Source organism: Artibeus jamaicensis, unplaced genomic scaffold (assembly GCF_021234435.1).
Source record: "Artibeus jamaicensis isolate MK-2021 breed Jamaican fruit bat unplaced genomic scaffold, CSHL_Jam_final contig_373, whole genome shotgun sequence".
In the NCBI taxonomy this organism is placed as follows: Eukaryota; Metazoa; Chordata; class Mammalia; order Chiroptera; family Phyllostomidae; genus Artibeus; species Artibeus jamaicensis.
Window position 1 is genome coordinate 1,438,229 of NW_026521807.1, and position 26,030 is coordinate 1,464,258.

A 26,030-nucleotide genomic window follows, 5' to 3' on the forward strand; every position below is an offset into this window, starting at 1 on the left:
CTCAACTCCACAAGCTGGAGGTTATTACTTGTATTTTACCTATGAGGAAAGTAGGCCCAGAACAAACAACCCTTTTCTAGGTAGTGTGGCTAATAAGTGGAGCATAGACTCAAACTCAAAAGCTCTCAAATCTCCCAGGATCTGCACTCTTGATCACAAGGTTTTACGATCATGAGGGCAAGGTCATTGGTCTTCATACTCTTAGGAATCTTAGAATAAATAATGAAAATGATAGCAGAGCAGTTACTGCATACTTGATGCCAGGGCATCTTTCCAGGCCAAAGAAAGGGAATGACTGATGGGTGTGAGGACATAAAGGCACATAACTGGAATAGGAAGAAGCATTGTATTTCTGTTGCCCTTCTGTGTGTCCATGGAACAGGGAGCCTCAGTTTGGGTGGTTGCCATTTTGTCAGTACCACCAACCATGGTGACATTAAAAGAATAAGGGGGAAAAGCCTGGTTGAGGAATCCTAGGAAAAGCTGCGATCACAACCTCACTCTGTCACTTATTAGCCATAGGACTCAGAGCAAGTCACCTATCAGCTTCCTCACCCATCAAACAGACATGGGGGTGGGGGGAGAAGAAGGGCTACAGTGAGCAAATGAAGTCATACACGAACACCTCATAAATTAGAGCCATACAATTGTAAATCTCATTATTACTTATGATTCAACTTAAATTATGTGATCCTTATGACCTTTATTAAGCTTCTTTTTCTGCAAAGTATGTACATATAAGCAGAAGGCAATATTTATGGTTTTTAATCATACTTAGCTGCCTGGGTGCTTACGCTGTCATCTCTTCAGAATTTTTTCCATCACATGATTCAGTTTAGGCATCCATCATCCCAACTGAAAGATTTCCTTGCTTTTGGTCCAAACTGGTATGAGAACTAAATAGCTAAAGTGATATTTGATATAGGGTGATTAAATGCGTAATCATGTTATTAGAATTTTAAACACCTGGAAAGTATTCCTTCACTCCCACAAACACGAATTTCTCTTCATCCTGGGGCACACTGGAAGGCTGATGGCAGAGGGGGCTCAGGAATGCCACCATTCAGAGTCTAATGACCAACGCCGTGTGAGTGGCATGGACGGCCAAACCAAAGGGCCCACGCCAGTTCACAAGCACCGTGCATCTTGATTACCAACAGTGGGATTTAGCTCAGCTGTGACGAATAAACTCCCTGGTGTATTTCTTTCTCTGTCTTTCCCCCACCCCCAATTCTTCCTCAGAGTTAGATACCCTCCCTTTTCAGATAGGGCAGCAGAGTCCTTGGTTCTATCAGCCTGTCTTACATATTGTTTGAAGTCCTGGGGCCAGTACTCTAACCAGTTGATTTATGCTGGTCAGACCATATCTAGAATATTGTGTTTGCATTGGGGGGGGACATGTCTTCAGATCTGAAATGTGAGCAGAACTATGAACTTTCTTTAAACTCAGTTATGAGGAACTGAAGGAACTGGGGGAGGGGTTTCACTTGGAAAGAAGAAGGTGGTGGAAGGGGATGGGAACAGAACTCTGGCACTCTCTGCAGTGCAGAGAGCACTGGAGGGCGGAAGTGCCGGAAAGGGGGGTTCACCTTGTGTCCTGCAACTCCAGAAAATGTGGTGACCCTGCTTACCATTGAGCCTCTTAGGGTCCTCCTCCCCTCATTTGTAAAATCAGGGATTAGAATGTTTCCCAAAGGTGTGCCTTTAATGCTGATGTCCTATGACTAACCGGGTCCTGTGACTGGGCATCACTGGGTGGCCTGCCTCTCGGAAGGAGCTTCCCTTTAAGAATGGAATGTTCCAATGCTGCACTTGCCAGAAGAAATTTAATGTGAGCCACGGAAGTAATTCTAAATTTCCTAGAAGCTACATTTTAGAAAGAATCTGGTGAAATAAGTTCTATTTTTACTTAACCCAGTATATCCAAAATGTTATTTCAGTATGTAATCTGTGTACATTCACATGAAAAAGAATGGTACGTTCTTTCTTCATCTTGAGTCTTCAAAACCCACTGGGTGTTTCACACAGCACATCCCAGTTTGGACCAGCCGTGGCTCAAGGGTGCAGTTGCCCGCTCCGGCCAGCGACTGCCATTCGGAGCAGCACAGCCTTAGTGATCACACAAGTGCTCACCACATGTCAGACCCTAGTGAAAGGTTTTACCTACATCGTTTCAACTGATCCTTGCACCAGTTCCCAGAGAGATCCCCATTGTATAATTTCAAGTACAGGGAATATGTAATTTGCATAAGCGCACACAACTAGTAAGCAGCAGAAACCCCAGTTTGACCTCAGATCTATCTGATCCCAGTGCTCTTAACCCCTAGACCTACTGCAGCGGGAAGAAGTGGTTCCCCGTCATGAAACGGGGTGGTTACTTCTGTGTGAGATGTCTGGGGTGGAGCTCTGGCCGTGGATTCCACAGGCCTGACCTAGAGCAGAATTCCGTGAAAGAGGCTGTATAGGTAGGTGTCTCCCAGCAGCTCCTGGACAAATAAACATTCGCTGTGGCTGTCAGGGCAAGCTTGAGTGACCCCAGTCATTTTGGTCATCAGATAGCTTCTCTGAAGAGATGAGCTGGGAGTTTCCTGGAAGCATACGTCATTCGCAGTTCCTAGAATATTATTTTAAATAAGAAACAGTCACTGTTTTCAGGCTTTTAAAATTATCCAAAGCTTTTATTTTTAACTCGATGTTCCTGTTGAATACATTTATAATGGTCATTGGAGAAGGGGTCGAGTGAGAGGAAACGATACTTGGCTCGCTGAGCCACAGCAGCCTCAGGAACAGTACCATCTCCCACGTGGCTATAATTAGCAGGGTGCCCACCTTTGACTCTTGGCAACGTATTTATCTGCACATTCCCAGACAGCCCATAAATGCCCAGCAGTGAAGGGTCATGGGCCAGATGAAATGATTATGATTGTTCTTCTCAACAGCCTGGCAATAAGTAAGAAGTGAGAAAAATGATGTTTACAGATGGTTTATTGGATTTTATCCTACGTTCGAAAGTAACATTTTTGGAATTAACTTTGGGACTTTTCCTCTGCTGTTTGTGAGCAGTTGCCTCGATGCTTCAAAAGGTTTTGTTTTCATTTTGCAAGTTCCACACTGCGTGAACATTTCCTGCTATAGTTGAGGAAGGAATTCGTCATCTAGTGAGACTACAATGCCTTTGAAAGAACCAAGGTTAAATGCAGCAACAGGTCTGCAATACAAGTGAAACCTGAGAGAGTGAATAGATCTCCTTGTAACTTCAGGCAACTTTTGTTTGTTTCCTTTATTGGAAAGGAAAGCTATATGCAGTAATACTGTTCCCACTTACGTAAAAGGAAGAAAATGTGACCAATTGGCTATTATGTAAAAATCTTTTTATGTAGTTACATAACATAATCTTAAATTAAAAAGGGGTGGCTGATTACCCTAAAGAACACATATGGGAAAATACATGGTTTCAGTACATCCAGAGGAGTCTTCCCTGTCTTAACTTTTTCCTGAGCAGCCCTCACCTTCTCTACCACCCGAAGTCAAGGACCCAAGCCAACTCGTTAGCTCCTTCGCCAGATCAGAGGTTCTTCAACACCCATCTCCCAGCTGCTGTGTCGGCCGGCAGCCAAGGCCTCCAAAGCTGCCCCTGGACGTGGGCTCACACCGGCCTTCAAACTGTTTCAGAACTTTCTCAGAGTAGGAAAGCTACCACCTGGCCTGCCTGCTAAAGTTTTATAATGTACTAAACAGGCTCAGAAGTTTAAAAGTTATTAAAGTCAGGAAAGGGGGGTATTAGATATCATTCCTGTGCCCTCTACGGTAGCAAGCCAAACCAGCAGCTCCTTCTCGTCTCACCAAAACAGTAGTCTCAGCCTAAGAAGCGAAAGTATTCAGATAAGGAATCTTATGGCATATTCCTGCTTCTGTTACTGACAGTATAATCCTGCTACATTAAGGGTGTAAACCCAGGAAATGGTCGAATGCTTTGACCATCAAGCATTCACAAACTTTCCGGGGCCTTAGAGCAGACGTGGTGAATTTCTGCAAGACAGTGGTATTTTAAGGGATCATCTTTGAAGCTTCATTTTCCTGTATGGGTGTGTGTGCACTCCCCCAGGAAAAGCAGATTTTTGTGCATTAGGGCTGTGGTCTGAGTGTTTGCCTCTTCTTTCTCTGTTTTGTAAGGACCAAAAAACTGATCATTGATGTGACCCGGAACCAACCAGGAAGCACATTGACAGAAATCTTAGAGACACCAGCAACAACACAACAGGTAATTGGTCTTGGAGTGTAAAACAGTAAATAATGTGGCTACGAGGTCATTTTATTAGTCTCTGTGCCAAATGTTTAGTTGTCTTGGAGCAACTATATCTTACATGGTTTGGAAGTAAGGAACTTTATTACTCTGGCCACCTGAGTTCAGCCATATATAAAATCCATATGGAGTATCAATAGGAATGAAATAGAAAATGCAGCATTGACTTCAGGCTGAATGTCATTTTGTCCTGGACTAGGAAGATAGTCCTGGGTCTTTGAAAGCCTCTGAATGTTCATCATAAATTTTATCAGTCAGTAAGTGGGCAGATAAGTCAGTTAAGAGATAGTTCCAGTCAACAGGATGTAGAAAAATACCTTTCATATCTTATGTTTGCTCACTTGAAGAAACAAAGAAGTGTCTCACATTAAAACCATTTTCCAAATGTTCCAGAATTAAGTATCTTGTAAGTAACTAAAGTTCCATAACAATCTTGCATTAAACTCATCAGCATCTTCTAAAATGCATCATTGTTTAGTGTGATCTGAATTCATTTCAGTGTTATTGCTTTAGTATCAGTAATTGCCACTCCCTAAACAAAAGTTAACAAAATTATCTAATTAATTACTTCTTAACAGAACACACATAATTTTTCTCATTCTTCATTAAATTGGTTGCCAAAAAATAATTGTCACGATTTTTATTTTAAAAATATAGAATATTTTAAAATAAGTTATCTGATGTTTGTTAATGTGTGGACCGTTTTAAACAATGTGGGTAGAATATCCTATGAATTTAATATGAGAATTTTAGTCCTTATTGATATTTCAGACTTCAAGATCAAGTATAGCTCTGTACCTCCTAGCTGTACCTGCCTAGTAACCCAGGCACTTAGAAATATTTCTGCACCTCAGTTTCCTCAACTGCAAAATGGGAATAATAATAATAGCACCCAGTTCACGGCCAGGAGTAAATGAGTTGATAAATGACGGTGAAATAATATCTGGCACATTTAAGTAAGTGCTCAATAGCATTGGCTGCTACTGTTGTTTACTGCTGCCCTGGTAAGTGACTCCTGTGTCCATAATGTTGCCCTGTTCATTGTGTGTCTTGCATTTGGATCCTCAGACTTCTGGTGTATCGACCAATTGTCTAGTGCAGCGAAATAGGAAGATCACTAGACCTTTTGTTACTGGGGTTTGGGTTTTTTTTTAACAAACTATCCAAATTGCATTTATTCACTTACTTATCATTTATTGGGGAACTTACTCTATACTAGAGTATTTTTATTCCCTATGGTTCAAAGAAACCCTGCAGGTTTTTCAGAGACGGTAGTTTGAGAATGATTCTCTTATCAGAGCAAAGGCCTCTGACTGCCTTTTTGGCTTAACAATCTCCATGAATACGGCTGATGTGCAAGAGGGTAGTTGAGTTCAAGGTATTCAGGGTTCTCATAGCCACGTTTTAATGGATAATCTAGTTTTAATTTCTTTACCTGGTCTATCTAGGAATTCGAAGCCTTCCATCCAGGGAATTACAAGTACCAGTCACCCATTGTACAGTGTCCATTACTAAGGTGATCTGTTGCCTTGGCACTAAGGTAGCAATTAGAATTTGCCCCCAAAAGGCCGGCCACCACTGCTATGTTTCTCCAGAAGATGAAATAATTCCTTCCCAGAGACCTACTTCAAAATCCGGGAAGAGCACATTCTGGTCTCAGACTGTGGTTTGCGCACTTCTTGCATTTTGACATTAACCGCCTTTGTGCAGGTCTAAGTTTGTGAGACGAGGGAATCAGAGAAAAAGCAACATCTTGATATTCCCTTTTCAGGAAGTGGACCACGACACGGACATGGCGAGCCGAGCCATGAAAGACTCCAAGACTCCAGAAGAAATGAAGGACAGCCAGGGTATGGTCGAAGATGCACAGCTGCCCCTTGAGCAGAAGAAGAGGAAAATCCAGAGGAATCTTCGCACGTTGGAACAGATGGGACACGTGTCATCCAAAAATAAATACCAAGACATTCTCAATGAGATTGCCAAGGTTTTTGGAGATAACATTCTTTCTTTACTTAGCAGGCATTTGCTATTCATTGGTCACATTCTGGGCTCTTTGTGAGGTGACACAAGGCATTCATACTTGTATCTGCCTTGGCCACTATTAAAGATTGTTAAAGGTTTCAAAGCAGTTGATGACTCATAATAGAGAATGACCACAGTTCCTCAAGTCACTGTGAGAGCTGACACACCCCGGAAATAAATGATCAGGAAATGTAACACACAGGTTTTGTCTATACCTTAAAGCAATATCCATTGGTATTAAAAATGACACTTCCAGCAGAGTGTTTTCTGGGGTTGTTACTTGTATGGCCCAGTTGCCCTTAGGACTGCTGAGATGATAACTCATTGTCGCTGAGAATTTGCCCCTAAATGCAGTTCTGACTTAAAGGGTAGTTTCTGTTTTCTCACCCCACATTTTTACAGTGGAGAAACTTCCTGAGAAAAAGCTCTCAAATTAGTGCAAGGAAACATCACAGGAACTGACCGAGATCTGTTTGCCAAGGATAAGGAAATATTTTGTTTCAAACGCTATTTGGGTTCAAAGGACGTTTCATTCTTTTTATCCAAACACAGTAGTAAAAATGGGCATGGAAGTTAAGGGCAGTGAAGTAACCAGAAAAAAGCTAATTTCCTTACCTCCTGGAGGGAAGTGCCCTCAGCCTCATACTTCCATGTTCACTCCTGGTCAGTCCCAGCATTAGGCTTGTTCCTCTGAGCCCAAACAACTCAAGGGAAGTAGCATTCTCTCTGTAGCTCTGGGATGGGAAATATCTCTCTTTGGAAATATGTAGTAGGGAAATTGATGATTTTGCCTTAGAAAATGAAAGAAAAAAAACTATCATGAAGGCATCCACCAAAAGATTATAGTTAGTGAAGAATTGTTACTTAAGAAGGGTCTGTCTGTCTGTCTTTGGATTCCTAAGGGAATGCTTTTCATTCATCCACAACAGAAAAATAAGATTAAAAAGGTACCATTTCTTAGTGAAATATTTTCATGATTTACCAGCCAGAACAACAGAAAAAACACACCTGCGAGTTGACATGCAGCATGGCCTTTGTAGGCTGTGAACAGCTTGAGCAACCTGGTGCTGTAGGAACTGTGTTTAAACCCAAGTAACAGTGAGATAGTTCCCAGTGTTGAATGCTCTCAGTCTTCAGGGCCCCGTTGTTTTTGTGAATCTTGAGAATAGTCCCCAAATTGAAGAGTGTTGATTTTTGCTTTTTCTAAAACGAATGCAGTGATTAAGTGTAAACGTTTTCAGTGTCAAGTGTTCTTCAAAATGAAATGTTTGAAATATCCTGAAGAAATTGCTTGTCTCCTGCTAAGTCTTCCTTGAGCCCTTTTTTAAGACGCTGTTTTTTCTTAAGTTAATTGTATTGTTATTCAAAAATTGCTTCTTTGCCTTATCATCAAGAAAAAAAATAAACTTTAGCCACCGTCTTAAAGTGAAATAAGGGTACTTGACAGTTCTGAAGTGAAAAGGGAAGGGTGTGAGAGATTAAAATAAGGAGACTGAGCCCTGGTTGGTGTGGCTCAGTAGACTCAGTGCCAGCCTGCAAACCAAAGGGTCACCGGTTCGATTCCCTGTCAGGGCACATGCCTGGATTGCAAGCCAAGTCCCCAGTTGGGGGCGTGACAGAGGCAATCACACATTGATGTTTTTTTTCCCTCCCCTCCCCTTTTGTTATTATCATATTATAAATAATAATAAAAAATAAGGTGACTGAGAGAAATAGAAAGTTAACAGTCACAAATAGTGATTTAATACTTGATATTCTTCTTGTCTCAGATTGGCAAGATTATACAGCACATGCCTGCTTAAATCTCATGAGGGGGGATTGAATGTGGGAGGTGGGATGTGTAGGGCAAAGGGGGAGTAATGGGGAGGAAATGGGGACAACTGTAGTTGAACAACAATATATAAATAAATCTTACAGTCTTTACTTGCTGTTTTAGGATATTCGAAATCAAAGGATCCACCGGAAGCTTCGAAAAGCTGAGTTGGCCAAACTGCAGCAGACCTTGAAAGCATTAAACAAGAAAGCAGCATTCTATGAAGATCAAGTCAATTACTACGACACTTACATAAAGACTTGCTTGGACAACTTGAAAATAAAGTAAGTTGAAGTCATCTGTTCATTTGAAATGGCACGTTTTATATGGGATGTCAATTCCTTTACAGCCCTGGGCTGTTGGTTTGAGTTTGGAAGCTACTTTTTCTTTTATTTTATGATCAAAAACTAGAATCTCAATTTTTGGATTTGCCACCGTGAACTAAAAAGTCAGGACTGAATTTAGAAATTCTGTAGTTGCCCATCAGCATAACTTCATACCTGAAATTAAAGTAGCTTAACTTCAACATTCGGTCAGGAACTTTCATTATTCCTTTTGTCTATTTTAGTCAAAGGTGTCTTTTAAGCACTACTATAAAAAAAATAAAGGCTACTCTTGATTTTTAAATGTTTATAATGTTAGATAACACCAGATATTTGGTAATGGCTTAGTGATTTTAAAAAATCATTATTAACACAAAAGACAAAATTTGGCAGTTCTCTATTATGTATTAGCATAGATATTAGATTTTTCATATTCAATATAGTCACCTTTAATGAGTGTTATTTGCTTATAATTATTCTTATCACTAGACTAAGGTCAATACTAATCAAATTTTAATTACCCTTATAAATATATAATACCACATTTTTATGTAATGCTATTGTCAGCTTGACAGTAGGAAATGATGCTGCATGGGAAAAAATCAATTGCATTAACCTTAGAAGACTTGATTAAGGGCAGTAACCAAGTTTAAACTACATTTGTATGGGCCCCACTAGTTCTGAGTTTTAATTCATTTGCTCATGGCCTGGAAATTACTTTATTCCTGGGAGGAAAAGGTCATGCTAATATATTCGGTAGAAATAGTAGAGGTTTTAGAGATGTTAGAGGTTTTCTTTACATATTTATCGCAGACAGTTTCAGACTTTAGTTTGAATTACAGACTAAATGACTTGAAGGCATTTTACAAGCTCTGCAGTCGGGTGAGCTTCATTTGGATTCTAATTCTTCCTCACGTTGTGTGATTTTTTTAAAATATATTTTATCGATTATGCCATTACAGTTGTCCCATTTCCCCCCCTTCATTCCCCTCCACCCTGCACATCCCCTCCCACCTACATTCCCCCCTTTAGTCCATGTCCATGTGTCATAAGTTCCTTAGCTTCTACATTTTCTATACTATTCTTGCTTTCCCCCTATTTTCTACCTACCGTCTACGCTACTTAGTCTCTTTACCTTTTCCCCCTCTCTCCTTCTCTCACTCCCCTGTTGCTAAACCTCCATGTGATCTCCATTTCTGTGGTTCTGTTACTGATCTAGCTGTCCGCTTTTGTTTTAGGTGTGGTAATTAATAACTATGAGTTTGCTGTCTTTTTACTGTTCATATTTTTTATCTTCTTTTTCTTAGATAAGTCCCTTTAACATTTCATATAATAAGGGCTTGGTGATGATGAACTCCTTGAATTTGATCTTATCTGAGAAGCACTTTATCTGCCCTTCCATTCTAAATAAAAGCTTTGCTGGATAGAGCAATCTTGGATGTAGGTCCTTGCCTTTCATGACTTGGAATACTTCTTTCCAGCCCCTTCTTGCCTGTAAGGTCTCTTTTGAGAAATCAGCTGACAGTCTGATGGGAACTCCTTTGTAGGAGACTGTCTCCTTATCTCTTGCTGCTTCTAGGATTCTCTCCTTCATTTTAATCTTGGCTAATATAATTATGATGTGCCTTGATGTGTTCCTCCTTGGGTCCAACTTCTTTGGGACTCTCTGAGCTTCCTGGACTCCCTGGAAGTCTATTTCCTTTGCCAGATTGGGGGAGTTCTACTTTATTATTTGTTCAAATAAGTTTTCCACTGGTGGCTGTTCCTCTTCCCCTTCTGGTACCCCTGTAATTCAGATGTTGGAACGTTTAAAGATGTCCTGGAGGTTCCTAAGGCTCTCCTCATTTTTTTGAATTCTTGTTTCTTCATTCTTTTCTGGTTGGATGTTTCTTTCTTCCTTTTGGTCCACTTCATTGACTTGAGTCCCAGTTTTCTTCCCATCACTGTTGGTTCCCTGTGCATTTTCCTTCATTTCACTTAGTGTAGCCTTCATTTTTTTAATCTAATTTGCAACCTAAATCAACCAGTTCTGTGAGCATCCTGATCACCAGTGTTTTGAAATGTGCATCTGATAGGCTGGCTGTCTCTTGATAGCTTAAATGTATTGGCTCTGGGGCTTTGATCTGTTCTTCTGTTTCAGTCATTTTTGGGGGGTCTGGTCCTGCCTGTTTTGTATGAGGGGCAGAGTGTTAGGTGTTCACCAGGGTGGGGCAACCCAGTTGCTGGGTTGTGACTCTGTATGTGGGGGCAGGGGCAGGGAACAATGGTGCTTGCTCTACTCTTTCTTGGATTTCAGTCATTTCCCCCGCCTCCCACAGCAAATTGGGCCCTTCTGGTTCTGGTTCCAGTGGGTGGGCTTGTGTACATTCTAGGACCCTGTGGGTCTCTCCAACAAACTCTCCTGTGAGACTAGGAGTCTTTCCCAGCTCCTCAACCCCCACAAGTATTTTCAGTCGGTGCTTTTAGGCTTTATTTCCCGGTGCTGGGGCCCTGGGTTGTGCGGTCTGTCTCGAACTGCACAGCTGCAGTCAGCCAGCCACCTTGCGTGCCTCGCTGGGCTGCTCATTGCCATCCCCTGCCTGGGTCTGCCAACCACCGCTTTTTCCTGCCACGACCCCTCTCTGCTGGCCACCGACTCCGCCCCTCTTACTAGTCTGGATGAATGGTTGTCAGACTTCAAGCAGTTCAATTTTCTGTCAGTTCTGGGTGCTTTTTGTTTCTAAATTTTTGTTGTCCTTAATTTTGGTTGTGCAAGGAGGCACAGTGTGTCTACCTACACCTCCATCTTGGCCAGAAGTCCACATTGTGTGATCTTGAACTCGTCCAATGAACTTCTCTGGAGCCCCTGTCATCTCACCTTTAAAGTGAGATGAAAAGTGCCAGCCTCACAAGTACTGGTATGAAAGCTGAATAAAGTAGCACATAAGATAAGGTAGGACTTTCATTCCAAAGCACCATGGAAATGTTAAGTTTGTAAATAGGAGGCGACGTGTATAAAGCACTTGGAACAGTGCTGGCTGCATAATATTTGTTACACCAGTTAAAGCCGTCCAAGTGATGGGTTTACTCAGGAGTACACAGTTCATGTCATTGCACCAAAGCTGCTTGCAAAATGACTCAATACAGCTACTTAGTTCGATATGCCTGGGCAAGTAGAGTGCGAGTTTAATGAAAAATATTAGTCTGTAATTCGAACTTCAGTCGCTTTGAAAATAGCTTTCCCTTAAGCAGTTCATAGTGAGGTTTTCCTGTGTGGGGAAGATTGTCACCTATTGTCACAAAACAGAACGCTGCCCCCTTGGTGCCACAGGCCCAGGTCTGAACGGTGGTGTGCACCCTGCACGGCCAGAAGCGGCACAGTTTGCCGTCAGAATGACACATGGTTTGTTCTCATTTTGCTAGAAATTCTCGGAGATCAATTAAAATGGATGGAAAAGGAGAACTGAAGGGGGCAAAGAGAGCAAAGCCGGTGAAGTACACGGCCGCGAAGCTGCACGAGAAGGGCGTGCTGCTGGGCATAGACGACCTGCAGACAAACCAGTGAGTGTGACCCGGAGTCTGCACAGAACTCCCACCCCTCTGCCCCCATAAAGTCAGGCTCACCTTTCTTTGGCTTCCTGTGGCCTCTGAGAGAGCTTCATTTGGTAAGGCTTACACTCGATTACAGACGATGGGGAAAGTACGTGTATGGTCGCCCCTAGCCTTCCGGTCAGGCCTTGTGCACCTGGTGCCGGGGGTTGTGTGAGGGGCTGATCAAGAGGTTATGTTTCCCATGGCCTGTCCCGTGCATCTAGATTTGCCAGACCCCCTGCTCCCTCCGAAAGAACGGAGTCATAGCAGTGAGAAGAAAGAAAGGCTGCCTTTTGGTCTTGATAGATGAGATCATTTACAGTTGAAAAATAGTACCTTTCCAATTTCAAAGCCACGGCCTGTGTGCCGGTGCCTGGGTCCGAGGCGCTTCAGCAGCGTGCTGCCTGGCGGAGGAGAAAAACCCTCCGCTGCAGCCCCACACCGGGTGCCATCGGGGGCTCCATCTTAAAGGGGCCTGGAGAGCAACAAAGGAACACACAAGACGACAACAACAACTCACAGACACAGATAACAGTAGGTGGTTACCAGAGGGAAAGGGGAGAGGAAGGAAGTAAAGGGTAAAACATACAGTGATGGAAGGAGATCTGACAATGCAGTACACAGACGATGTGTCGTAGAAATGTACACCTGCAACTGCATAATTTTGTTAACCAAAGTCACCCCAATAAACTTAATTTAAAAATAAAAAAATTAAGGGGCCGTGAGCCGCATGCCCCATCACTCCCTTGTCCTTGGTCCGGGGGAAGCCAGGCCCACTCCGCCTCTCTGACCCCTCCCTCCTTCCTTCCTGCAGGGCCCGGCTTCCAGTCCTTTTCTCCTACCAGCCCTCCTGACCCCACCAATCAAAGAAAATCCTTCTTCCTCTTTTCAGTTCCTGTAGAGTGTACCATCTGAAATACTTAACTGGCCTATCAGTGGTATAAGTTGATATTTAATTCCCACATTCTGTGAATTTCCTATCTTTCCAGCTGTATTTTATGCTCTTTAAAAGCAAGCACTATATTCTGCGATTTTTTTGTGACAAAGCACCTCCGTCAGTGCTCTGTGGGCCCCAGAGCACAGCAAAGGTCATCTGATGTTCTAGTGAGCAGGCGAGGGAAAGGCTGGGAGGCTTTGGAGACTTTCCTTAGGGTTATACGGTTCACTAAGAAGGGTAACAGGATCCCATTCGTTTGTTTTAGCTTTAAGGATGTGTTAGTAGTTCCACGTGAGTGAATGTCCCTTTCTTCACTAGGTTTAAAAATGTTACGTTTGATATCATATCTACTGAAGATGTAGGCATCTTCGATGTCAAATCCAAATTCCTGGGTGTGGACATGGAAAAGGTGCAGCTCAATATTCAGGTAAGCTGGGGTTTCTGCAAACGGGGCGTGAGTTTTGCAGCGTGGTCATTTGTGACTCGTGGCGACAACGAAGTTCAACAAAGAAGGCCCAGGCAAGCCTTGCCAATACTAGCTTTTGAGGCATTGATTAAAAACTTCTTAAAAAGCTATGATTTTTTCAAATTATTGGGACTTAAAATGTTTTCAGAAGGTAAAACTATAGCAGTTAGGTTTTCGTAGTCATGTTTCTATTTTGAAGTCTAGAGAAAAGAATGATATGAAAGTATTCACAGCTCTTAAGTAGAGGCTGGGAGTTTCCTTTTCCTGGGATCTTGCAGTTCCTTCTAAGGCTGTGTATGCCCAGGACTGGAGCTTTCCCCGTTGCATTTCTCCTCCTTGCTCCTTCCTGGCATTGTTTTCATTGTTCCTTACATTTGTTTGTTAAATGTTTGGGATCATACAAATGAAAGACATTGTGCAAACAGTAACTGTAAGTGCAAAAGTGGTGTTTCCAGTCTGAATTACTGCTGTTTCTTATAAGAACTACATTTAAGCCAAATATATATAAACAGAAACTGAGCACCTCAGTTTATGTGTCCAAAAAAAAAGTTAAGGAAGTGTAAAACCAAATGTTTAAATTCATCCACTCCCAACATCTTACTCCTTAGCACAGGATCAATTCAAAGAAGTAATTATGTTTTTCTTTTTAGTGTAAGAGTTTTTAAATGGCAGTCATACCTATTCACATACCTATTGACCGAGGTCCCAAACTACTTGTAAAATGGCTTCCAGCTGTTCTGCATGAATCATCTTGAAAAGTCACTGGCGTGACGTGAGCTGCAGCCTCCCTTCCCACTCAGCCCTTTGCTGAGAGCCCTGAAATCACCTCCCTTCCTAGGAGCAGAGCCCAGAGCCCTTCTTTTCTCTCCAGCCTTTCTTGTGGCTTAAAATGAAAAATGAAAGTTAAACAGAAATGATAAAAAAGCATTGACATAATGGAGCAAATTGGGATATAGAGAGAAAAAATATATGTAATTATGGACAGTATGTTTAAACAGTATTGTTTTCTATCTTAATTTTAATTTCACTAACTGTATCCATCTACCAATTGGACTGAAAGTCTTGAGTTACAACATGTGACACTTTGACAAATGTGGGAAGAGGAAAGAATGTGCTTGTGGTGACCCACCTCGGTTAGCGATTCTTCTCCAGCATGTGATTGCCCGGACGGAAATGACCCGAGACCAATCAGTACCACCTGGACAGGTCGCCAAGCACCCAGGAGACACCTGTTCAGTGAAACCTCAGAAATTCCGCACCAGTTGCTCTGAACACTGGTGCGAATACCAAGCTTCACTTGCTCCTTTGTTAAGGATTTGGTATACAGTGGGGTTAGCTATTCATACTGTGCATTTACACACATTCTAGATTGTGAAGTGTTACCCCTTAGCTGTATGCAGGTGGCTCATAAGCCCCAGATTTTTTAAGTCGTTACTATATCATCCAGACAAGCTACAAGATATGCAGCCCTCAATGGAAAGTGAAAATGCAGAGCCCCTTATTAAAAATCATCAAGAATTTCACAATGATGACAGCAGGGCGTTAAACTAAGTGCAGGGCCCTTCCAGGGATGAGACTGCACAGGGTGAGTTCCCGCGGAGCTGGCCCTGCACATGGTCACTGTCGGACAGGAAATCAGACTTCTACTCATACACGTGGCATTCGGACAATGACAGTATCAAGTGAATTACCACAGAGAAGAAGCACGATGGCCAGGTCTTCAGTGTGAGTCAAGGAGTAGAAACAGGACAGCGGTTTCTAAAGGGTTTAAGGAAGGTGACTTGGAGCATTGTGTCTAGGCTTACTTCATTCCACTTCTCCCTTAGTTCCTAAAGATTATATCCTAATTATATCCTGTAGCTATAGGCCCTGTACATAACAGGAGGGTGTGACGTACATGAAGGTGTTCTGCTTATCAGAATAATGGCCCATGCTTATTGGGGGGTGCAGGGTTGGTGGTCTCCCCTTCCCAGTTGAAGAACTGAGGTCTGGAGAGCTGGTTATGGAGGGGGCAGCTGGAGTCCACGTTCTTCATTGCTCCGTTCCGCTGCAGCTCTCACAGGTTCCACTTGATCCTGACAAGACAAGGGGAGCTCTCATACGCCCAGTAACGTTCCTGTGAGGTTAACAGTGTTATCCTCAATTTACACACAAGGAGGCAGAACTTCAGAGAGGTTATGTGGTGTCGCAAACCCCACAAGATAGCAGATGATGGAGCTAAGACTAAAATTTGGCCTTCCAATCACCAGCGTGATTATATTGGGTTGGCCTAAAAGTTCCTTTATTTTTTCTGTACAGTGGCTCTGGTACAGAGCTTAGTTCTCTGGTACAGCGTAGTTGTCTTTAACTTCATTTGAGATAATTTTGTTAGACTGTATTGTGACAGCTGTCATATCAGTGTGCATTTTCAAAAAACTTGAGAAAATTAGTGAATTTTCTCAAGTGAAACCATTTTAATATTCAAAATGGAAGAAAATATGCAATTTTCGGTATATTATGCTTTATTATTTCAAGAAAAATAAAAACTGAAATACAAAAGATTTGTTCAGTGTAGGGAGAAGGTGCTGTGACCAATCGAATGTGTCAGATGTGGTTTGCAATGTTTCTTGGCACTATTGACATTTTGGCCAAATAATTCTCTGCTGTGGGGCTTTCTTATGCATTAGAAGATGTTTATCAGCACACCTCTACCCAGATAGCCGATGTACTGAAACTATCCAAATCAATAACGTTATTGGTGAAAATAAAAACCATGTCTTTTATTTTACAAAAACTAAACAGACTTTTAGGCCAACCCACTATTTTCTCTGTTCCCCACATTGGGGTCCCAGCTAATTCCCCTGCATAAACCACTCTTTTTCAGTTTAATGGTATTAGTTTCTTTTCCAAGAGGCTTGGATTAACAGACACTGCCTTTCCCAAAGGAAAAGTGAATCTCCACTACACTTTAATAGGTAAAAGCATTCTTGATGAAAGAACTTCAGTTCCCTATGGAATTTCTGCCCCAAAAGCATATCTAAATAATGTAAGCGTTTAGTTGAGTGCAGTTGGAGGTAATTGAGGAAGCAGAGGAAGAAGCCAGCAAGAGTCAAGTTCTCTCAAAAATGACTCCAATGTCTGCAGGTGGCCTTGCAAACATAAGGCATTATTAAGAAAACCAACAAGGTTCCAAAGCTGTAAACAAGAAAATGAGACCTGGGTGTTAGTCTAGGGCAGTTCAGGAATACCTTCTATTCCGGAAAGGTTTCCCTCCCTGTGTTAGCATGAAATGGCACTGCTCAGTCTCCTGCATATGGCTTGCCATGACCCAGTTGTGAATGGTAGCAGATGAGTTTATCTTCTTGGTCATGTGGCAGCAGTGAAACACAGAATGGTAGTCTGACTTGGGGATGAGGCTTGTTCTCGGCCCAGGAGCAGAAGTAGCTGCTTTGTGTAGCGGCTCTCCAAACGTCAGGCTCTCCAAACTTCGGCCCCACGCCTCCGTCAGGGGAGAGCACGATCACCTCCTGTTTGTGCATATTTATCTATAAAGTGTACGTGCTCCCATCACTGTGCTCAGAATGTATGTTGTGAAACATAATCGAAATGTCAATGTTTAAAAAGTGAGAAAAAATGAAAATAAATAGTTCTAATGTTCTTCTTACTCCCCATGGAGTTGTCTTGTTCACTTCACTTTAGAATGCACTGTTGTTCTAAAGGATATACCCCCTCTTGCTGGGACATTTGTTTTGAATTTTTCAATTCAGAGTTAAAATTATAATTATATATCTGAATTAACTGAATCACCATGGTTTTCTTTCAATGATCTTTATCAATTCTAAAAAATCTATTAGATTCTCAAAGCAGGCACCCACACTGACAATATTATCATCATACAGGTGCTTGTTAAAATGCAGATTTGAGGGCCTCCACCCCAGAGCCACAACACCAGCACTCGCTGGGTGTGGGGTCCAGCCTGTGTGTCTAACCGAATGATTCTGAGACACATTTAAGTGTGAGGACCCCCACCTATGTCATTAGGTCACTTGAATCTAATTTTTGTCAACAAATTTTTCTGCAGTGTTTTTTAAATGTGCTAAATGTCAAGTTTGAGATTTAATGATGTTCCTTACGATTTCAGGATTTACTTGAGATGCAGTATGAAGGAATAGCTGTAATGAAAATGTTCGATAAGGTTAAAGTGAATGTCAATCTTCTCATATACCTGCTGAACAAGAAATTCTATGGGAAGTGAAGGGCCTGCAGAAGTTCGTGGATTCTGGGACACCTGGATCGGGGAAGGAATCTGTTTCCTATTTTTGTTTTTAAACATGATTGAAATCACTGCTTATAAACGTGTGATTTTTTTTAAAAAGACCAAAACTGTTCCGAAGAATGTACCCACTGTGCCTTTTTGATAATTTGATATTATAATAGAATGATACACAAAATGAATTAATGTACACACTTCCACATTGTACTGTGGAACAGGTACTCTGATTTCAAACTTTGGACATTCTGTGATTTGTTTTAAAGTAGGGAGAAGATGAATTTAGCTGACGAGGGACAAATGTGTAAACCTATTTTCCTATGAAAAAAAGTTTTAATTGTCCCATTTGAATAATGTAATTCTTCATAGATTTTTTTTTAATCTGTGGAGAAATGGAAACCTAATTTGAATTATTTAGACAGACACTTAGTCCTAAGCCCTGTCTTCTGGGAGTTATCAATTTTAAAGAGAACTTTTGTGCAATTTAAAATGAAGTTTTTATAAGTAATTGAAAGTGACAATACAATAACACTTTCTGTATAAAGGTATATATTTTATGTGACTTGCTCCCACTAAGCAAAGTGCACTAGTGCCTCACGGGAAAGACTCTCGTTCCAGAGCCTTCAAGGGACTGAAGAACGACGTGCATTTCGATCCTGGGCCCCGCCTCCACCCTCACCGTTCATTCGAATCCTTCAATTGTGCCTCTCAATTTTTGTAATGCAATAAAATCAGTATTCTTGATGGTTTTTAAATGTATTCTTTGAAAATTGTTTCATGTAAAATAAATGTTACTGAATTACATTAATTTGGCTTTTTAGTTTTCTCATAAATCCAGATCACTTAATAGAGAAGGTTATGGGTGGGGGCTGAGCAGGGAAAGAAATAATGCACCAGGAGGGTGCGGAGGCGGCTGCTGTGACCAAGAGATTCAAAACCCTGTGGCTAAAACAAATGGAAGATTTTCTCAATTTCAGTAGCTGAGCAGGTTAAGTGAGCAGGCCCACAAAGTTACCCAAGGATCCAGCTCTGTCCTTGTCACCGATTCCTGGCCAGCAGGAAGAGGGAAAGAAGTCCAGGGACGACAGTAAAACTTCCCCGTGCACCACCTAAAGCACTATCATCGACTACCTGGGGGACAAGGGGTGCGGCCCAGTTGGCTGGAAGGTAGGAACAGGAAACAAAATGTGCCCTTCCATACTGAGGTCTCGAAGGTGAAAAAGTGACCTCTGACCTCTTCCTGGGAGAGGCTCTCTTTCCAAGGTAAATTTCCTTTACAAGAGGGTAACTTCTTTGTTCTCAGAGCTTCTCCTGTATTTGCAGTTTCTCAGAATAATAAACTCAAAATAAGACTTAACCTAAGAGGCATAGTTTGAGGTGGCACATTCTGCTATCCTCCACCAACTTCCTCCCCAGGGCTCATAGCTTCTCTTATTTAGTAGGAAAAAGAAAGAAAGCTTTTTAAAAATACTTAACAACTAAAATGGTAACTTGATTTTTACATAGCTTACTCCAGTATTTTGGTATGTTTGATCATGTTGCCACTGTTGCAAAAATGGTCTTTGGTCTGGAAGGCTGAGCGAGTCCGTGCTCCCCTGAACTCCACTTTCTAGCACCTGGGGTGTAAAAAGGCAACACAGACTTAAGGAGCTCTCTAGCTGCGGTGAGGGAGGAAGGATGATTTTCCCTTGGAATTTCCCCTAGAATATGGGACCCCAGGGCAAATCAGGCAGCTGAGGCTTATATGGGTATGTCACTCTGGACCAAGGCGGAGGGAGGCAGGAGCCTGGGACTTCAAAGAGAAAGTCCCAGACAACTCTAGGATGAAAAAGATCAAATACTTGGTAAACAAATTCTTGCCAGGAGCCACCCAGGGGACCCCCGAGGGGAAGCCTACCAAGCAATTGCTAATTCCTTCCAGTCCGCACCATTTAGTTCATATTATGCTAAGGTCATAGCTACCTGCCGTCGAAAGGTTTTTTTAATCTGAATTTCTTGAGACAGGTAAGGGGGAGAGTCAAAGGTTCTTTCAGTCTTTTGTTTCTTAAAAATAACCAGCTTAAAATAATCAACATCCCAAAAGGCATATTGTAGGGTAGCAAAGTCAGCTCCCCTGGTTGGCGGCAAAACTGGCACCAGGAGTCAGAGAGGACGAGATCCGGCAACCTCTGTACTTGAGTTCTGGCCGAAGAAGAATTCAGAGCCAAGACTCACACTGTAAGGGAAAGTTTATGTAGAAAGTCACAGAGGTAGAAGTGGGTGGTAGAAGAAATGTGCTTAGGAAACAAGTCACAGAGACCAAAAAAAAAGAAAAAAACAAAACCTCTGGGGCTTAAGAGAAAGAGAGAGGCAAGAAAACCCAAGTGGGGAAAGCGGGTGGGGAAAGGCACTGGTGTGTCCAGAGAGAGAGCTGCACTGGGTCCTCCGTCTTGAGATTATGTATCTGCAGGTCTCAGGGCAGGATCCCAATAAAATAGTCATCAGCTTTCAGGTGTGTCTTTTCAAGGTCATGGTCTCTACTGACTGGTCAGCGCCAGGACAGGGAGTCATTAGTCAACACAGCTGGCCCTGATGTCAGCCATGCCTGGCTTGTCTGGATTTGCTGCTTTTCTGGGCCTGGAGCTGAAACACAAGTGCAGCCTGGACATATCTGATGCTTTGATGTGGGTCAGAACCTCATTGTCCTGGGGGCTTTAATGCTTAAGTTCTATTCTCCGCCCTCCTTGTTCATTCCCCCTCTAAGGAGCTCTAACCCACATGACTAGCAACAGGCCAGGGGAGGAGAGGTCAGGGGAGGGTCTGAACAGAAACTATCAAAATGCCAGGTGAGATAAGGTCACCTAGGGGCGGGCTCCTTGTTTTCCCAGCTTTGCCTGTTGCTAGGCATCCCAGGCTTTCTGCCCCGGGGACTTTCTGTACTTGGCCCATCATCCTCGCTCTGCTCACATCTAACCGCCTACCACACTCTCACTACTCACAAAGGACATGCTCTAGATCTTCAGGAGAGGGGAAAACCTATCCATACTTGAATATTCTGGAAGTTTGTGGTGAAGAAAGAGACTAACTCAGCGTGATCGTTGTCTGACATGACACTTCTCTCGTGTCACTGAAAGACCAGAACCATAATCACGTGTGTGTGTGCACTCGCGGTTGGGAACTGATTAGCGGTGTTACTCAGAATGGAAGTTGTATGACTTGGACTGTGGTTAAGTAGGAATTTGTGGTACTCCTCAAACATTGCAAGAAGCAAACCAAGGAGTTCTGACTGGTGAGAGTGGTCTATATTTTGAGAGATTCTAGTGAGCATTGGACAGTCGTCCTACTGATCAGTGCTTTGAAAAATCTATTCCTCTGTTACTGAAACCAGGGCTTCATAACAGGTTAATATAAAGGACTCTTAAGTTGCCTCTAAGCTCCAGAGGACAGAAAGTGTTTCAGTCACTGCAGTGGGGCCGGAGCCTCGACTGTGCCTTGTGAAGGGAAGACCTGGAGTTACAGAGGCAGGTTGAGGAGAGACAGACCTCACCACCCCACTGCCTCTCAGGAGTCCTAGTATTGCCTTCGGTTGGCCCTGGTACGAACGAGGCCATGTGCCCTGACTGGAGATGGAACCTGCAACCTCGGTGTTTTGGGACGATGCTCTAACCAAACGAGCTACTCTGCCAGGGCTGTTTCTGCCTTTTGCTGTTATAAAACTGCGTTTTGGGTTTAGAAGTAAAGTTAATCTCATAATGGGCTAACAACAGTATTCCCTCTAATTACATACTATGGATAGAATAGCAGATATCCCTACGGTTGGAGTAGCTCAGTTTAACAATGCGTATGGTCTCAACTCAATCTCCAAATAATATAGCTTTATGGGTTTTTTAGACGGTCTCACTGTTGTTTGCATTAGAACACAAAATCTCCTGCAAATCCATTGGAAGGTATGGTGGTTAATTTTCCGTGTTGACTTGAACAGGCTAAGGGGATGGCCAGATAGCTGATAAGACATTATTTCTGGGTGTGTCTTCCTTCGAGGATATTTCCAGAAAAGATTAGCATTTGAATCTGTGGAGGGAGTAGAGGGATCACCTTTACCGACAAGGGTAGGCATCATCTCATCTACTGACAACCCAAACAGAATGAGAATGTGCAGGAGGAGCCAATTCTCTCTTTTTGAGCTGGGACATCACCTTCTCCCGCCCCTGGCTTTTGGAGCTCCTGGTCCTGAGGCCTTCAGACTCGGAGTTACACCATCAGCTCCCCTGATTTTCAGGGCTGTGAACTCAGGCTGAATCACACCACCGGCTTTCTCCACCAGCAAACAGCACATTGGGACTCCTCAGCCTCTGTAATCACACGAGCCAATTCCTATAGCAAATTTCCTGATGTATACCTGTCTATCCTGTTGGTTCTGTTTGTCTGGAGAACCCTTACTAATACAAAAGGAAAATGAGCAGATATGAGAAGTAAAAAATATCAAGTTCACCTTATATAACTCAAAAGTTTTTGAATTTGACCTTTACATAGCACTCCAACCATAGGGATATCTGCTAGTCTATCCATAGTATGTAATTAGAGGGAATACTGTCGTTAGCCCATTATGAGATTAACTTTACTTCTAAACCCAAAACACAGTTTTATAACAGCAAAAGGCAGAAACAGCCCTGGCAGAGTAGCTCGTTTGGTTAGAGCATCGTCCCAAAACACCGAGGTTGCAGGTTCCATCTCCAGTCAGGGCACGTGCAAGAATCTCTCTCTTTCTTTATTCTTTCTTTCTCTAAAATCAATGAACAAAATACTTTAAAACATATTTAAAAGGCATAAATTATCCTCCTCCTGGGTAGCTTATAACTTCATTACAGAAGTACCATTGGCTGGAAAAACAGATGTCAAGATAGCGGCACAGAATCTGGAGTATCTCACAGCCACTTCGAATACAACCTGATTGCACTTCATTTCAGCCCTGGTACCACCACCATCAGCTCCCAGAAGGAACGCAGTGGGCAGGTTGTTGGGATATACTGTGGTTTGCAGGACTTGGAATAGAGGAATGGTGGCCGGACTAGCTGAAGCAGGTAGGTCCTCTAAGTGTTTAAAAGAAACTGCTTTCATGTCATGTTGGGGTTAAAACTTTCACCATTTTGATGTCATGTTTGTTCAGAAACACTACTAAATACCATAAACACTGTGAGAGGGTAGCTAATGATTCATATTACTTAGTGCCAGTCAAGGTCAAACAGAGAAAATGAAAACTGGGTACTCAGTCCTAATCTGAATGGTGCTGCAGTGTTGAGATTTTGTTTCTGAGGAATATTGACATGTGAGGCAAACCATCTCGGGTTAGGCAGACCATCTACGCCAGGGAAGCTACACAGATGTTCTCTCCAACTGGCAACAGAGAGGTTTTGTGGGGGGGGACATGGGACAAACTGAAGTGGAGAGATGGATGGCTTTTTCAAGAAGCTCTACAGAGCATACAAATGTAAGAACTCCGTAGAGTCGGAGGAAAACACAGGGGGAAAAAAAAGAACACTAACAGATCATAACAGAAGATTAGAAATCCATCACAAGAAGCCAGTCAAAACTTTCAATAATTTATGGATTGAAGAATACATAATGAGATTGATAAAATATTTAGACCAGAATCACGTGTCTATGCATCCAAACTTGTGAAATGCAGCTAAAGTGGTCATTTGAGGGAGGAGTAAAAATTAATAAGCTAAACTATCAGTTCAAAAGGTTGGCAGAAAAAGGGTAACTCCAAAGGAAGTAGAAAGAGAAATAACAAAAAAAACCCATGTGAAAATGAATGACATTGAAAAGAAACAATAGAAGCAACAAAATAAAAAGATGAGTGTTGAAAAATGGCCATTTTTTAACCTCTGGCCAGATTACTATATTTTTTGGACTATAGGACACACTTCCCCCTACCCTCCAAATCTGGGAGGAATAATGGTTGTTAACGCTGCTGTTGAGTTCTGTTTACATTTACATTGGTGAAATATTATGTTATTTATGTTATTAAATATTTTACCACATTTTTTGCTTCAATTTTTTTTTCCTGTTTTCCTCCTCTAAAACTTAGGTGCATCTTATGGCCTGAAAAATACAATAATCAAGGGAAAAGAGCCAACATACACTGTTAGGTACAAAAATGGGGACTAAACTGTGTATAAGAGAGATAGCTTAAAAAATAAAGTGTGGTATATAAAACACAGAGAATGCTATAAAGACATTAAAAAGAATTCAACATATAGGCCCTGGCTGGTATAGCTCAGTGGATTGAGCACAGGCCTGTAAACCAGATGATTGCGGTTTGATTCCTAGTCAGGGCACATGTCTAGATTACAGGCCAGTTCCCAGTGGGGGGATGCACAAGGGGAAACCATACATTGATATTTCTCTCCTTCTTTCCTTCCCTTCCCCTTTCCTTCCCTTCCCCTCTAAAGATAAATGAATAAATTTTTCTAAAAAAAGAATTCAATATACGTAAAGAGGTAAATCTAAAAAAATGCAAACTGCAGAAGCAGAGCATGTTACTCTTTGTGTAAACATTTAAAACACACTAAGCTATATGTACACATGAAACACAAGTGTACTAAAAGTACAAAACACGAAGAGAAAGTTACTCTGGGCAAGAAAAAGAATGGAATCAGAAAGGAGTACAAAAACCTTAACTCCCCCAGGGCGTTTACGTTATATCTGCGTGTGTATGTTAGTGCTGGGTTGTAGGCTCCTGTGTGAGGTATTAAGCTCTGTTCTCTTCTATCCTTGAAATATCATGTAATTTAAAGAGAGTCACATAAACTATATGAAATCCGGTTCAATTCCTTTTATCTTTCAGGGTAGTTTTCAAAGCATGTCCCTTTCACATGTTACCAACCTGCATCACCTGGGAACAAGTTATAAATGCAAATTTTCAAAGCAACCCTACGCCTACTGAATCAGAGACTCTGATTACTTTCATATTTTACACTGCATTTTATTGATTCTAAAATGCCCTTTTTCATGTTTAAACAATCCTGAAGTTGGGTTGTTACTTACAATCAATATGTCACAGTTTAATTAGCAGCATTTTTCTTGCTTATAGTACATAACTGAAAAGGATGTCTTAAAATCAATAGCATCTCTCTCTCTCTTTTAACAATCAGAGCATCTTAAGATGGATGAAGATAATATCCATTAATAGGGATAATAGGGAGTGGAGAAATATATTATTTTAATGGTCCAGATCTACTCTTGGCTATGTTTTCCTCAAAAAATTCCATAAGAAAAAAACTGAAATAGCGTTATATAATTAGGTTATTCAGTCATTTAGTGAGCTACTTCTATATACAACAAGGCACTGTGCTTTGAGGACGATGGGGGACATAAGAAAGAACGAGACCGTTTCTACGGTATTGTCTCCACTGCTATAAGTGTCAGGACCCGTGGGGAATGACACAATGCAAAATTTCCTTTATAAACGGTTAGAAACCCGATCGGTGACTCTCAGCACATCGGAAAGGAGAAAGGTTGCAGTGACTTCCCTAGAACCCGCAGGTCGAAGGGTCCCGCTTCCTCCTGCGGTTTAAAGGACGTGCTCACCCTCTGGGAACTTCGCCCTCTGGGCCTCGGCCTCACAGGCGCCGCCGAGCTCCGCCCGGGGCGCAGAGGAGGTCCGGGAACAGGCTGCGCAGGTGATTCCGAGGAGCCGCTCGGCGAAATCTAAGATCAGCGGACAGAAAGTTCCCAAGGCGGGAGCGGAAAGGAGGGGAGGCTGCTCCCGCAGTGCCCCTTCCCGGAGAAATAAGTGCCCCACGCACGAAACGTCTAACTTCGCGAAATAAGAAATGTCAAGAATTCTGCCCAAACGCAGGCCCTTTCTCATAAGGAGGCAATCTTCTCACTACAATATAAACTTTTAAGTCCACTAATCCCTAAATTACAAAAGTACGAGCCACGTTAAAATTTTCAGCTAAATCCCGAATTTCCAAATTGACCGCAGCTCTCGGCCTGAGGTCCGGCGCTCTGCACGGGGCCAGAGAAGTCTGGGCGGGCCGTGGGGGCTGGCGCCCAAGGCGCGTTGCGGATGCCACGGAGGCCCCCTGCACCGGTCTGTGCTCCCCAGGAGGATGATGAGAGACCACTGGGGCAGCCGCCCAGGCCGCGGGGCGGGATTCCAAGGCCCCAGCCAGACTGAGTCACTGATCTGTCGCTAGTCGAAGGCGCCCAAAGGAAAAAATGTCTTGTTTGGATTCCTTCGCGGGCAGTAGCCCGCAGCCTGGGGCGGGAGGGGATGACGGCGAGGGAAAGAGAGAGCGGGCTCAAGGCACCACCGGGGAGGACGCGGGGGCAGGGCGCAGGCGCACCCCGCGAGAGG

General features: G+C 42.6%; 1 protein-coding gene across 3 annotated transcripts in view; it reads left to right on the forward strand.

Annotated features, from left to right (window-relative positions):
* IQGAP2 (IQ motif containing GTPase activating protein 2) overlaps window positions 1–18,491 on the forward strand; it is a 279,666-nt gene extending 261,175 nt beyond the window's left edge. For all 3 annotated transcript variants that reach the window (XM_053664428.1, XM_053664429.1, XM_053664430.1), the window contains 6 exons: window positions 4,174–4,261; window positions 6,075–6,287; window positions 8,262–8,422; window positions 11,864–12,001; window positions 13,287–13,395; window positions 17,555–18,491. In XM_053664428.1, the coding sequence (XP_053520403.1) occupies window positions 4,174–4,261; window positions 6,075–6,287; window positions 8,262–8,422; window positions 11,864–12,001; window positions 13,287–13,395; window positions 17,555–17,668 (823 nt within the window). In that variant the 3' untranslated portion in view covers window positions 17,669–18,491. The remainder of the gene's footprint in view (window positions 1–4,173; window positions 4,262–6,074; window positions 6,288–8,261; window positions 8,423–11,863; window positions 12,002–13,286; window positions 13,396–17,554) is intronic.
* Window positions 18,492–26,030: the final 7,539 nt, after the last annotated feature.